This window comes from Prionailurus bengalensis, chromosome F2, assembly GCF_016509475.1.
Source record: "Prionailurus bengalensis isolate Pbe53 chromosome F2, Fcat_Pben_1.1_paternal_pri, whole genome shotgun sequence".
Lineage (NCBI taxonomy): Eukaryota > Metazoa > Chordata > Mammalia > Carnivora > Felidae > Prionailurus > Prionailurus bengalensis.
Window position 1 is genome coordinate 41,360,058 of NC_057353.1, and position 14,656 is coordinate 41,374,713.

The following is a 14,656-nucleotide window of genomic DNA, read 5'->3' on the forward strand; positions in this document are numbered from 1 at the left end:
AACAACACTGGATTAATACTTACTGTATACCTCCCATGGATAATCATTTCATCTTATTTTTAAGATTTTATTTTTAAGTAATCTCTACACCCAACATGGGGCTCCAACTTACAGCCCCACGATCAAGTGTCACATGCTCTACTGAGCCAAGCAGGTGCCCTGATAATCATTTTAATGACCCATTCCATGGTCATTGCTCAGGTGGAAGCATCTCCTGGGATTGATTTTCTAATTCCTGAGGGGTCAGCACATTTATTTCATCACTAGATGATGTAAACGGTGGGATTAGGGGGTGGGGAGTGTAGAAATTATCTACCATTTCAGCTTGATGATTATCCTGTGAGTATACAAATAGGCATCTGGTGAGTTCAGAATTTTGGTCATAAATGTGACTCTCAAAGTGTGATTATTGTGGGTTATGAAAGTTGGTTACCCAAGGGTTCTAGGATGAGGGGGAGGACATCGCTTTTTATAATGCCTGCTTTGTGCCCTGGACTTGTTTTATCTCATTTAATCTTCACAAAAATGCCCAGGGAGGTAAAGATTATCACAGCTTTGGCTTTTCAGATAAGCTGAAGTTTAGTAGGGTTAAGTAATTTGCCAAGGAACATATGCCTGCATTTCTACATGTAGTATATTTAACTGCAGAGAAATGTAGCCGGATGAGGGGCAACACAAAGTGAATTTGCGCAACACTGTGGGAAAACAACGTCTCTTTAGTGGAGAAAGAAAGGAGGAAGGGGGGGGGTGGAGCTTGTGGAAGGATGAAATGGAAAGGGATTTTTAATTGAATGGAAAAGGATATTTATTGCTCATTGAATTAACTCCTCAGATGATTGGTTATAATGCTTGGTGGAAGTTAGGCTCTCTGAACTGTTTGAATCTTGTATCCTCTTTGATTGCTGGGAAGTAGTGCTTTGAAGTTTTTCTTAATGTCTGTCTTCATTTTTTACCCTTATTATAAAGTACCAGTTAGAAAACTAAAATAAAGGCAAACAACCACCCAGATTGCTGTTTTCATTTCAAATTGGAGGAAAGATAGGTCCCACAGTGTTATCTATTGTATATGTTGTGTACTATATTATGAAATTTATGCAAATTTATACATAATACAAAGTATGACTGTAGTATTGAAACTTAGAAATAACAAAATTAAACATTTTAATAACTTCTTAAGCAACCATTTTGTCAAAGATACATGCTTCTTTTAGAGAGATTATAAATTTGTAAAACTTGATGTAAATCTCTTCTGGTCCCACTCCCCAACCCAACTTAAGCCACGCATTTCTCAAAATCCATGTATCCTGGCTTGCTCAAAGCATGTATTCACTTGATTGAGAGGCATATTAGCCATTGTTTGTTAGCTCTGAGTATTTGAATTCTTTCTACAAATTTACTCTCAAAGGACAAGCATTTGCTGCCATCTAAGAAGGCTATACTATATGGCTCTATAAATCTAGTAGGGAAGTTCTGAGTAAAGGTGGCATAGAAATAGTGTCATCACTAATCTGAAGTTGTTTTTTTTTTTTTCAAACAGCCTTAAAAAGCCTTTTGATGCCTCATGATCTTGACTGATGTAACTATCTTTTTTTTTTTTTTTTCCTTTGAAAAAGAGAAAGAATCTAGCAGGCTCCATGCCCCGTGCAGAGCCTGATGTGGAGCTTGATCTCACAACCATGAGATCATGACCTGAGCTGAAACTGAGTCAGACACTTAACTGATTGAGCCACCCAGGCACCTGCCTATCTATCTACCTACCTACCTACCTACCCATCCATCCATTCATTCATTTGAGAGAGAGTGGGGGATATTTATTTATTGAGAGAGTGAGAGAGATGTAACCATATCTTTAAATTTTTTTTAATGTTTATTTGAGAGAAAAACAGGGGCACCTGGGTGGCTCAGTCGGTTAAGCGGCTGACTTCGGCTCAGGTCATGATTTCGCAGTCCATGAGTTCGAGCCCTGCGTCGGGCTCTGTGCTGACAGCTCAGAGCCTGGAGCCTGTTTCAGATTCTGTGTCTCCCTCTCTCTGACCCTCCCCCGTTCATGCTCTTTCTCTGTCTCAAAAACAAATAAAGGTTAAAAAAAAGAAAAAAAGAAAAACAGAGCTCATGTGGGGGAGGGGCAAAGAGAGAGGGAGACACAGAATCCAAAGCAAGCTCCAACCTCTGAGCTGTCAGCACAGAGCTGGACGCAGGGCTCGAACTCACGAACCATGGGTTCATGACCTAAGCCGAAGCTAGATGCTTAACCGACTGAGCCACCCAGGCATCTCTAGATGTAACCATATCTTTAAGTCAGTATGATCACTGCCTTGGATGTGCTATAATGATAATAGGATGAAGAGGTTTACTAACTTTGGTGTATACTAGGTAGTTTGAAACTAAACGAAAGTGCTTAGTATTCATGCCTTTGCTACTACTCAATAAATAGAAATTTTATTACTAGTAGTGCCTCAGGATAGGATTGATTAGGCCACTTTTTAATATATTTGCCCAAGAGGGAAATTGGAGACTCCAAAAAGTGTGGGTGAAGTCCAGACTGACAGGAAGCATCTATTCTGTGATTTCAAATAATTCTTGATCTCAGATGTATTTTACTTGGCTTCTTGGCTCTGTGTAAGTTTAATTTGGGGTTAGAAGCAACCTCATGTTACTTCCTCAAAATGTTTCCTTAACTTAATATCCCAGGTTTAAACTTTGAGAAGAATAGTTCAGTCTCCCGGTATGGAGCCTCTCAAGTTGAAGATATGGGGAATATAATTTTAGCAATGATTTCAGAGCCTTATAGTAAGTATTGCTGTTTTAACAGTTGCAGACATAGAGTTTGATCCTGCCATTTTTCCCTCATGTATACTTTTAAATCTCCTGCCATATCTTTGTCTTCCTAATAGGTAAAATGATGACTTCTGTTTTCTCATTTTTAGATCATAGGTTTTCAGATCCAGAGAGAGTAAATTACAAATTTGAAAGTGGCACTTGGTAAGTACTAGAGTGGTATTCAGTTTGAGCCTTTTCATTTGTTTTATTCATATTGTGATATTTAACTCTTCTTGTAACTTCACTAAACCTTTTGGCTATCCATTGTTAAAAATATTATGTTATTTATAAAAGAAAGTTGTATCAGGGCGCCTGGGTGGCTCGGTTGGTTAAGCGTTCGACTTCGGCTCAGGTCATGATCTCGCGGTCCGTGAGTTCAAGCCCCGCATCGGTCTCTGTGCTGACTGCTCAGAGCCCGGAGCCTGTTTCAGATTCTGTGTCTCCCTCTCTCTCTGACCCTCCCCCGTTCATGCTCTGTCTCTGTCTCAAAAATAAATAAACGTTATAAAAAAAAAAAAAAGGAAGTTGTATCTTAAAGTGAGCTTGGATGTTGGCATTAAACTTAAGTGGAATATTTGTATCTTTAGTCACTATGACCCATAGGTGTTGTATCTGTGACTCTTGCTTTAGCCTCTCAGAACTATTCATCCTCTCACCAGAGAACTTCCAAAGGAAAAATCATAGGCTTTAAAAGAGTTCACAAGGCCCTAACGGAGATAATTTTAAGTATGTTCTATCAACTTCGACTTTAAAGCAAAGGAAATAACTGACAAGAAGTATGAAATGGTGCGATCTCATTCTGATGACAGAACTGTTTGTAAATCACAGCAGTGAATCCCTGAGATTGCCTGCTGCCTGAAATGAGCAAAAACTTTGGACATCTTTGCCCAGCGAGAGACTTTGAGGCCTATTTAGTTGGGGAGAAAGTGACTCATTCTGAAAGTGTCCTAGGACTATTAGAAATATGAATATGGGAGGAATAGCACATCAAAAGGTGTTAAAATATATAATAGGTGATTTGCAAATGACTCAATAAGGTGTGGGAACTCCCATGCATTTCCATAAACACTCTGATGGCTCTCCTGTTTGATAGGGGAGATTTTGTAATGGCAGTATTCTGACTGCATGCACACATTCCTGATGTGGGTTAATTGTCAGCTTTATGCAGATCTTAACTTTTGCTGTCAAACTGGATTTAAACTCCACTGGTATACTGGCCGGATCTCATAATAAATTTAAACGTATTCTTCTTGGTTCTAGGAACTTACTGGCTATCAGGGTATTGGGAGAACTTTGCTTTCTGCGACTTGATCCTAGGTCTTTTTGAGTTTATGGCAAGCAGGCAAGCAACTCCACTGATAGATGGTTTGTTGAGTAAGCTACCCATGTGGGACCTGCTTTGGCACTTTCCTTTCTATAGTGAACCACCTAAAGAATACTTTGTGCCCAGATAATTTGTTTTTAATATTTTTATTTATTTTTGAGACAAAAAGAGACAGAGCATGAGCAGGGGAGGGGCACAGAGAGAGGGGGACACAGAATCTGAAGCGGGCTCCGGGCTCTGAGCTGTCAGCACAGAGCCTGACGCGGGGCTCGAACTCACCAACCGTGAGATCATGACCTGAGCTGAAGGTGGATGCTTAACCGACTGAGCCACCCAGGCGCCCTGAGTGCCCAGATAATTTTTGAGGTTCTGAAATAAATGAGGCAGTATTACAAGTCTGTCTGAACACCAAACAATACCTTATGTGTAACTAGGAAAATGGTGGGAGGGAATAGTTTGGACTCCCTAGTGCTAATTATGCAAACTGAAGTTTTGCTTGACCCACAGCAGCAAGATGGAACTTATTGATGACAACACCATAGTCCGGGCAAGAGGTTTACCATGGCAGTCTTCAGATCAAGACATTGCAAGATTCTTCAAAGGACTCAATATTGCCAAGTTGGTTTTCTTTAATTCTATTTTGTTTAGTAATCCCAAAGGGATAATGGGTGTCCTATCATTTTTCCTCACTGTGTTTTTCCCCCACTGCTGTCTGTCCTTTTCAAAGGGGAGGTGCAGCACTTTGTCTGAATGCCCAGGGTCGAAGGAACGGAGAAGCTCTGGTTAGGTTTGTAAGTGAGGAACACAGAGACCTAGCATTACAGAGGCACAAACATCACATGGGGACCCGGTACATTGAGGTACGTCCTCACAATCTGAGATCCTTGGCATCTTGAATGAATATTAATGTTGGAAGGCTCAGAAACTGTATTTAATTCCCCTTTCTTTTCTTAGGTTTACAAAGCAACAGGTGAAGATTTTCTTAAAATTGCTGGTGGTGAGTGCTTTTTATATAATGTGGCTATAAGAAGAATCTAAAATTTATTTAAATACTAGAATAAATAAGTAGGGTCATGAATGGTTTCTATTGCCTAAAGAAACAAAGGAATTGACTTTTTTTTTTTTTTTATAAGTTGGAAACAAGACCCATATGGTATCAGTGACTAAATGTATACACTCACCCTAAGGCTTGAGTCAACCAACTGTAGTTAAATAGCCATTAACAATAGTAACATACGGGAGAGTCTGGCTGGCTCAGTCAGTAGACCATGTGACTCTTGATCTTGGGGCTGTGAGTTCAAGCCCCATCTTGGGTGTAGAGATCATTTAAAAATAAAACCTTTAAAAACAAAATAGTATCATAAAAAGGTGAAAGGGTCATTGTAAAGTCTTGTACTTCTTGAAAGAAATTAAATAGTCTGAAAACTACTTTGAAACAATCACAGAATACCACACCAGAATACCTGGAATTGTTGCATATCTGCTTATGGTTTTTCTCTCAAGCTTCCTTAACTCATCAATGACCAAAAACATAGTACTTTTCTTGCTCTAATATGTTTGAGTATGTAGTGTTTTGTTTGCAGTACTATGGTCAAAAATGGGAACAGATATTTATCTAATTATTGAGTAATTTGTTACTTTAAAAGCTGTAAGTAATGGATAAAAAATGTTAACTATGGTTTGTCTGACAGATTTTTTCTATACGTAAAACTACTTTGTAAGTTTCTGTTGCTCTGTTCATACAGCTTTATAACTTTCTCCTTTTAGTATATTATAAATATTTTCCCATGTAACTAAATATTACATGTTAATTACTATACAATATTAAGTACCATACATTATTTTAAAAACACCCCTGTTGGGCATTTAAAGCTTATTTCCAATTTTTCATGCTAAGTATGTTGCAGTGAATATTTTTGTGTCTCCGAATATACCACTCATTAAGATACCTCTCTAAAATTAGGATGGCTGAATCAAAGAATGTAGGTAGACCTTTTAAGAGGCTTTTGAAAATCTTCTATTGCCAAATATATACTAGGATGACTTTTACTTAAATATAGAGAACTTTTGTATCTCTGCATTATATAGCCCTGGTTAAAATCCTTGCAACTGTTGAACTTGTAGTAAAAACATCCTGTTTTCAATTTGCTGGTATATTTCTATTCTGGCACTTATTCCTTTAGACAAATGAAGGCTTCCAAATTCAGAGCTTCAAATTTAATAGTGCTTCCAGAATCCCAAAGTGATGTTTGATACTGGTTGGTGATAAAATACATTTGGAGTTGCTATGGCTCTGAGGTTCCATGATAGCTAATACTGTAAATTGAAGAAGCAAAGTTAACTAATACGTTCATGCCTGGGATTTCATGGCTTGTAGGTAGTATGATAGTTTGCTCTTAAAGGAAAATGTTCCTGGGGCACCTGGCTGGCTCAGCCAGTAAAGCATGTGACTCTTGTTCTAGGGCTTGTGAATTAAAGCTCCATGTTGGTGGTAGATGTGCATTTGAATATTTGCTACGTGGCAATATTGTACAAAATGCTTTATGTCAGGCAGAATGTTGATAAATCTTGAAATTAGCTGCCATGTATGTTCATTATACTCCCCTTAACTTGATTATTTTTGAAACTTTCTTAATAAAACACAGTCAGGAAAATAATAACAAAAGTCACCAAAGTGCTTCATGTATAGTAACTTATTTAATTACCATAATTTATGAAGTAGGTAATTTTACCTCCACTTTTAGATGAGGATACTAAAAGATAGAGGTTAAACTTGACTAAAGTCATAACCTAGTAAACGGCAAAGTCAAGATTGGGCCCAGACATTCTAGCTCCCTGACCTGTGCCCTTACCTATCACAATGACTTACTGCCTCTCTGTGAGAAGAATACAGTGGTTGGTGCATGATTTAACTGTCTGGCCACCTTCCTAAGTTAACAGGTATTTTATGAAAATGGTAGGGGAAAAGTTTCAAACTTGTGGGAAGAGAATTATGATTCCTGGGATGTTGTCATGAATTCAGTGGGAATGTGAATTTTAATTAAAAACTCAAGACATTGCCAAGAATTTTGCCATTTTAAATTTGGTAAAGTTGATGTCTTAACCATTTCTCCCCATGTTTCCTGGTATTTGTGTTCCCTAGGTACGTCCAATGAGGTAGCCCAATTTCTCTCCAAAGAAAATCAAGTCATTGTCCGCATGCGGGGGCTCCCTTTCACGGCCACAGCTGATGAAGTGGTGGCCTTCTTTGGACAGCATTGCCCCATCACTGGGGGGAAGGAAGGCATCCTTTTCGTTACCTACCCAGATGGTAGGCCAACAGGGGATGCTTTTGTTCTCTTTGCCTGTGAGGAATATGCACAGAATGCATTGAGGAAGCATAAGGACTTGTTGGGTAAAAGATACATTGAACTCTTCAGAAGCACAGCAGCTGAAGTCCAGCAGGTTGGTTTCTTAAGAACATTTTGGTGCTTAGTGTGATTTATTATTTATTTCCAAGAACAAGACTACATTATTTATTGTGCTAAAATAAAACTTGAGAAATATAGAAAGTGTAAGTGCATTTAAAAAATTTTTCATTCCATGATTAAAAGATAACCACTGTTATTTTCTATACGCATAGGAAAAATATTATGTTTTTATATAACTGGAATACTGCTGTAGATCTTCTTTATATTCTGTTTAAAACCTATGTTTAAAACCTACATATCTTGAGGAGTCTGAGTGGCTCAGTTGGTTAAGTGTCCAACTCTGAATTTTGGCTCAGGTCATGATCTTCCGGTCCATGGAATTTAGTCCCCCAAGTCAGGCTCTGTGCTGACAAGTCAGAGCCTGCTTGGGATTCTCTCTCCCTCTCTCTCTGCCCTTCCCCCGCTCACACGTGTGCTCTCCCTCTCTGTCTCAAAAGAAATAAGCTTAAAAAAACCAAAAAGTCTCTTACCAATAAAAAAAGAAAAAAGAAAAAAAACTTCCATATCTTGGAAGTTTACCCATGTCTAAAAAGTTCCATTTTTGATATGTCTCAAAGGTACATGATTTATTTAGAGAACCCATTGTACATTTAGGTTGGGGTTTTTTTCTCCTATAAGAAATTTCTATATAAACATGCTTATAAAACTCAACTTCCGGTTGATTTCTTTAGAACTGGATGGTGTGAGCTTTTAATGTTTTTAATAACTTACCAAATTTATTTCCCAAAAGGCTTATTCAGTTCCATACTGCTGGTGACAGCATGAAGTGCCCTTTTGTCCTGTTATTGCCTTCCAGAATTCAGAGTTGTTTTTGAGGCACAAATGGGACAATTGTTTGCCCCACATGGTCCAGACATGAAGCCATCTGCAGGGTTTCAAGCATTTTGACTATTCTTGACTTACCAGCTGAATGGTCTTCAAGGGTCTGTTCATTTTTCCTTGTATCTGAGATCATGTGGAGTGCCTCACACATGGCTCTTCCAACTTCTTTTACTTGGGTCCCATAGTAGAATAGAGTCACTTTAATGATTCATTTTTGTCCTCTTTACAAGCAATTAGGACACTGACTCCACTATTATTTCTATGAGTTCATAAAATGATTTTGTCTAGCTTTTTTCTGCAAAGCCCATTGTGTATTGTGGTTTGACATCATTGCCCAAAGTTGAAAAGAACGTTTCACCTGGTAGAATACCAACATGTTTTTATACCTACAGTGAACAGAGGTGATATTCTGAGCTAGTTCTGCATCCTGATGTCCTCCTGTTCTTGAACCCTAATCTATGAACATACTTCTACTTTAAGTAATTCTGTACCTTGTTGAAAATTAGAATCATAAACTCTGAATTTCTAAAATATGCTAAATGTGCTTGAGGCTTCACATATTACATTCATCAGTGCCAAACCAGAGGAGGTGAAAATGAGACTTTAGGTCTTTAGTTGGAAGAAAAGTTTTATGGAAATCTTGGCCTAGAACAGACTACTCCAGGGCCTTGGCTACTGTATGTTGATTGGTTTGGGTATAGAGTATGCTGCCTCTGTATGACTTTAATGTGGTTTTGGTTATAGATGAGCTTCCTCTCTAACCCCATCCTACTGACTTATTTAAGAAATGCTGAAGTAATCATATGCTCTGCACTGTCATCTTCTCATTACTCATACAAGTAATCATTTCATTCAATAACTATTTGCTCACCTCCTATTTGGCAGTTATTGGAAGGTGCCTGACCATGTCCTGTCCTGAGTTTGTCTACAACTATATTTATTTTCATGTTCATCCTGTAATGTTTGTTCTATGTCTAGATTATTTGTATAATTTCTTTTTATTTTATTTTTTTCTTTTTAAATCTTGCCGTCTCTTTAAAGTTTATTTGGCTGTGTTTGTATTTATTTTTGTCACCTCTTAGATAGCAACCAGACAGGGTGTGAGTGAGAAAATCAGGACAATTTTTGGGGAAGGGTTTTGATTCTATATTTCCAGTTTATAGGATGATGAAGGCTACCGTAGTAAGTTCAGAAAACCTAGGGATGTCACACATTGTTGCACAAGGACCTTCTAGTATTATAAACAAGTAGGCATGTTCTAAACTAAAACAAAAGTAGACCAGAACCTTACAATAAGGTTTTGCCTGGCAGTAATCCTTTCTCCTAAATATACCTGACCTCTCATTCATTGTCAAGATAGCTGAATTCCATGACTTTAAAAGATAGTCAAGGGGCACCTGAGTGGCTCAGTCAGTTGAGCATCTGACTTTGGCTCAGGTCATGATCTCGCAGTTCATGAGTTCAAGTCCTGCATCGGGCTCACTGCTGTCCATGCAGAGCCTGCTTCAGATCCTCTGTCCACCTCTCTCCTTCCCCACCCCTGCTTGCTCTCGCACACACTCTCTCTCAAAAATAAACATCAAAAAAAAAAAAAAAAAGATAGTCAAGATGTTCTGTCTTGCTACTATCACAAATTCACATGACAACTGATTATTTTGATGGTCACCAAATGATTTTTTTCTTTCATTTTTACATTACCAGTTATTCTGTTTTGGGCTTTATATGTTATTATAAATGTGGCATTATATAATCCAGAGTCATTGTTTGACCTGTGGTTCCTTTATTATGTCATTCTCTTGCTTGAGTTTGGAGGTAGAATGTGATAACAGTATTAAGGGAAACACTGTGTCTGGTGAAATGAAATCTAATAGATTGCTACAACTGTCCACATTTAGCAATATGTCTGGTTTTTATAAAAGCAGTATACTTTCGGGGCGCCTGGGTGGCTCAGTCGGTTAAGCATCCGACTTCAGCTCAGGTCACGATCTCGCAGTCCGTGAGTTCGAGCCCCGCGTCGGGCTCTGGGCTGATGGCTCAGAGCCTGGAGCCTGCTTCCGATTCTGTGTCTCCCTCTCTCTCTGACCCTCCCCCGTTCATGCTCTGTCTCTCTCTGTCTCAAAAATAAATAAACTTAAAAAAAAAATTAAAAAAAAAAAAGCTGTATACTTTCAGGATATGTGTCCTGAGACAGTGATGTACTTGTCCAGTAGACAAGTCCTTAATCTAAGCGTGTTGTATTGTGTGTGGCACATGCCTCAGCAGGCATCTGACAAAAGTAGGGATCATGCTTTCCCAGCTGAAAAGCATGGATCCCTTTCTCCATAAGTGCTTCTCAAGCTTTAATATGCTTATGAATTACCTGGGGATCTTGTTAAAATGCAGGTTCATATTTACGAGGTCTGGGTTGGAGCTGAGGAGACACATTTTTAACAGACTCCACAGCGCTGCTGGTGCTGGTTTGCAGACCATGTTGGAAGAGTAAGGCTCTAAATCACTTCTCTTTTGCTTTGAGTATAGGTGCTGAATCGATTCTCTTCGGCCCCTCTTATTCCACTTCCAACCCCTCCCATTATTCCAGTACTACCTCAGCAATTTGTGCCCCCTACAAATGTTAGAGACTGTATACGCCTTCGAGGTCTTCCCTATGCGGCTACAATTGAGGACATCCTGGACTTTCTGGGGGAGTTTTCCACAGATATTCGAACTCATGGGGTTCACATGGTATTGAATCACCAGGTAAGAAAGTTACTTTCGAACGCTGACTTGCTTATTTTTATGATCAAAGGCTCTCTTCCAGTAAAAAAAAAAAAAAAAAAAAATACAAATGTTCATCAGCTGTGTAGTAAGTCTTTAAGGAAAGATTTAACTGTAAATGGAGGAGGTCTTTAAAATGGACTCCAGAAAGAATGCTACCATTAGCCTGGTAATTTAAATTTAGCTCTGATTCCATCATTATTTATATCGGTCAAATTATTTGCCTCAGGAAGGAGACAAATACATTATTAGTCTAATACAACATTTTTCTGAGCTCTGCTGTTGTAGTGTGAAAGCGATTATAGACTGTATATAAACCAATGAGCATGTCTGTGCATCAGAGTATTTTATACTTATAGACTGTTTAGAAATGGCTTATTTTATATGTATGACCTCAAATGACATTTAGTAAAATGCGAAGTTAGTAAGGATTTGTATCTGTACCACCTGGAACAGTATGTGATCATAACAGGTGCTCAAATGTATTAATGAATTGTGAGAAGTCTCCATCAAAGTGGAACCAAATTCTAACTGTATACAAGTATACTTATGAGTATATTAGCAGTAGTTCCTGGCTTGGTGTCCTTTGATTTTTGGTTAAATAAAATTAGCCCTATTTGTTGCTGAATAATTTACCAGCATTGTGTGCTATTATAAGCAGGACAAAATTTCTAAAAACCCCTAAGCCAAGCAATTCTAATTAAAATTTTGGAACTCTATTAAAAGCAAAGTTGAATTTTTGAAAATGTTTTCTTAGTATTGTGGTTTAAATCTAGATTTGTATTGGAAGTTCCAACATTTTTCTAAATTGCTAGTCTCTGGCTTTCTCTTCTCATGTGGAGATTTGGTCACATTCATAACCATAATCCTGTCCCACTGGAAAGTACATCCCTCCGGGGATGAGGAAGCAGAAAACATCCTGAGCCTCTGGCTTGGGTTTCCACACCAGCACATGCTCATTCTTACTCGTATGTCAATATTAAGCTACGCAACTTTTTATCTTACACACCCTCAGCATGCTTCACTGTGGGAGTCGTTTTAAATAAAACCTCCCCACAATTCAGCATCACCAGGGGATTATTTTGTTTCTCTTTGAGCACCATTTCTAATAACCTAGGGGCTATTATAATTCTTTGATTAACCACAGTAGACCTATTTGTCTCTTATTGACCCACATGACCTATTATGATTGCACTTGGGAGAAATGCTTCTTTAATGATGGACAAGCTTTTAGCTGCCTCAAAGATGTTAGGTTTCCATCTTGGACTGGGTTTCCATGGTATCCCTAATTTCCCTGGTATGGTAACTCTTATGGTAACTTGCATGGTTATAATTTGCACTACATAGTCCCTTAGAGATTTTTAAAGAAATCCATAAAAAAGGAATCTTAAAAACTGATTGTGTCTTTTTCTCCCCCACAAAATGTCCATGTTAAATAAAGCCAAGGTGTTCTGGTTCTGTGAAACAGAAATCTAGTGTGGTTTTAAACAGGATTTTTAGCAAGCTATTAGTAATAGAGGAAGTGTCTATAAACACCTGTCTGACCAAGGTTTAAGATGGAGGTGCCAGGGAAGAGATGAAAGAAGGGCTCCCACGCAAGACTTTTAGTACAGCTTTCACCAACCCCCACGGTGCTTTGCATCTCCCGTTTCCTTATCCCCCTTCTCTATTCCTAAGCCCACTTCACCACCTAGGCTTCAGGGAGAAGGGAAAGGGATGTTGCAGGTCAATGATAGACAACTGAGAGCCAAAAGAGAACACTGGTTTACTCAGCTTCTTGTAGGAGGATACATAAAGCTCTTATACTGGTTCTATTCCTAGCTTTTCTCAATCAAATAAGATTTAATCAGGTTTTTCAGAAATGCAAAACCCAATGTACAATCCTATACTTTGAAACCACAGTTACAAGGAGACCCTTTCAAAACCCTGTAAATCTGATACTAACTAATAGAAATAAGAAAGGATCACTTTTAGCTACAAGCCCTCAAAACTGTTTCCAAGGTTTTGTGGGCCATTCTGGTGATTAGGTGATGAAATGCGAATCAGATTTCAGTAGACAACACTTGTCACCCAGATTTTGTGGCTAAAACGTCTGTACTATGGGTGATTGTCACTTTGCATGTTTTGTAAGCAACCATTTCCTTGTTGAAGGAGACAGTCTCCTTTTGTTTTTATTCTTCCCCCACACGCTCAGGGCCGCCCATCAGGAGATGCCTTTATCCAGATGAAGTCTGCGGACAGAGCATTTATGGCTGCACAGAAGTGTCATAAAAAAACCATGAAGGACAGATATGTTGAAGTCTTTCAGTGTTCAGCTGAGGAGATGAACTTTGTGTTAATGGGGGGCACTTTAAATCGAAATGGCTTATCCCCACCGCCATGTAAGTTACCATGTAAGTTTTTCTTGGGTCTTGGCGCTATTCTACGCTATATGCTGGTAGGTGCTTAAGCTGCTTTCATAACTTTCTGTGCCCCTGGTTCTTTCTAAGGCAGGTGAGATGGTTATATAAGGCTTTCCCATCTGAAATCGGTAGTATCTGGTAATCATTTAAGACCTTGGTTGTGGACACCCATAATTAGAGATGCTACGAATACCTCCTTTCAAATTATATTCTTGCTTTTCCAGTGATAAGCACTTGATTTCTGAAGCTTAGTGTGCTCAAGATAAGCACTGACTCTGAGAGGCAACCTGGCTATGTAGATATTTTAATACGCATTTAAAGGTAAAATAAATATGGCTGGATCCTTTTTCTTTTCCTTCTGCTTTTTTTTTTTTTTTTTTTTAGAAGGGTGATTGATGCCCATTTTGCATTTTTAATTTTTTGAGCATTAAGTATGTCTTTGCAAAGGACAACCTGGGGAGCATTTCTCTTGCTTTCCAGGATATCTGTAATGAGTAAGTTAGTAAAAAAAAAAAATATATATATATATATATATATACATATATATATATGTGTATACATATATATATATATATATATATATACACATAAATGCGTAAATAAATTAGCCAAAGTTTCCATTGGATCGCAGGATCAGTGCTTAATTTCAAGCCATGCTCTTGCTCATTGGCACCTGGGTGCAAGCCATCTGGAATCCTGTTTGAGAGGAATAAGCCCTTTAGTCTGGAAACCACGTTCTGGATAGTGAGGGACATTTGGGGATCTTATGTTAAAACTTGAATCTTTTTGACACAGTTTTCACTTTTGAATAAGACATACCTTGTTAGGAGTCATACTGGGTATGTTCAAAGAATGTAGCACTTGGAATGTAGTTCAAAGATGACTGAGAAAGCAAACTGGATTATGTGCTTGATCCCAATAAAATGAGGAGTGTTAGGACATTGCTTTCTAATAAAGAGTATCTTTACCAATGAAACTATTTGATAAAGTATTTTTCATAGAAGATTCGGTGGGGCTTAATCCTTTTTTTCCCCCTTGGACTTCCTAAATGCTAATATTCCATT

The 14,656-nt window shown here is 38.3% G+C and overlaps 1 protein-coding gene across 7 annotated transcripts in view; it reads left to right on the forward strand.

The window, feature by feature from the left end:
* ESRP1 (epithelial splicing regulatory protein 1) overlaps positions 1-14,656 on the forward strand; it is a 66,248-nt gene that overhangs the window by 16,030 nt on the left and 35,562 nt on the right. For 5 of the 7 annotated variants that reach the window (XM_043601395.1, XM_043601397.1, XM_043601393.1 and 2 more), the window contains exons 5-12: positions 2,692-2,790; positions 2,928-2,982; positions 4,652-4,762; positions 4,872-5,004; positions 5,099-5,141; positions 7,287-7,588; positions 10,954-11,172; positions 13,385-13,583. In XM_043601395.1, coding sequence (XP_043457330.1) covers positions 2,692-2,790; positions 2,928-2,982; positions 4,652-4,762; positions 4,872-5,004; positions 5,099-5,141; positions 7,287-7,588; positions 10,954-11,172; positions 13,385-13,583 — 1,161 coding nt within the window. The remainder of the gene's footprint in view (positions 1-2,691; positions 2,791-2,927; positions 2,983-4,651; positions 4,763-4,871; positions 5,005-5,098; positions 5,142-7,286; positions 7,589-10,953; positions 11,173-13,384; positions 13,584-14,656) is intronic. The other 2 variants (XM_043601396.1, XM_043601394.1) reach the window with 1 other exon arrangement.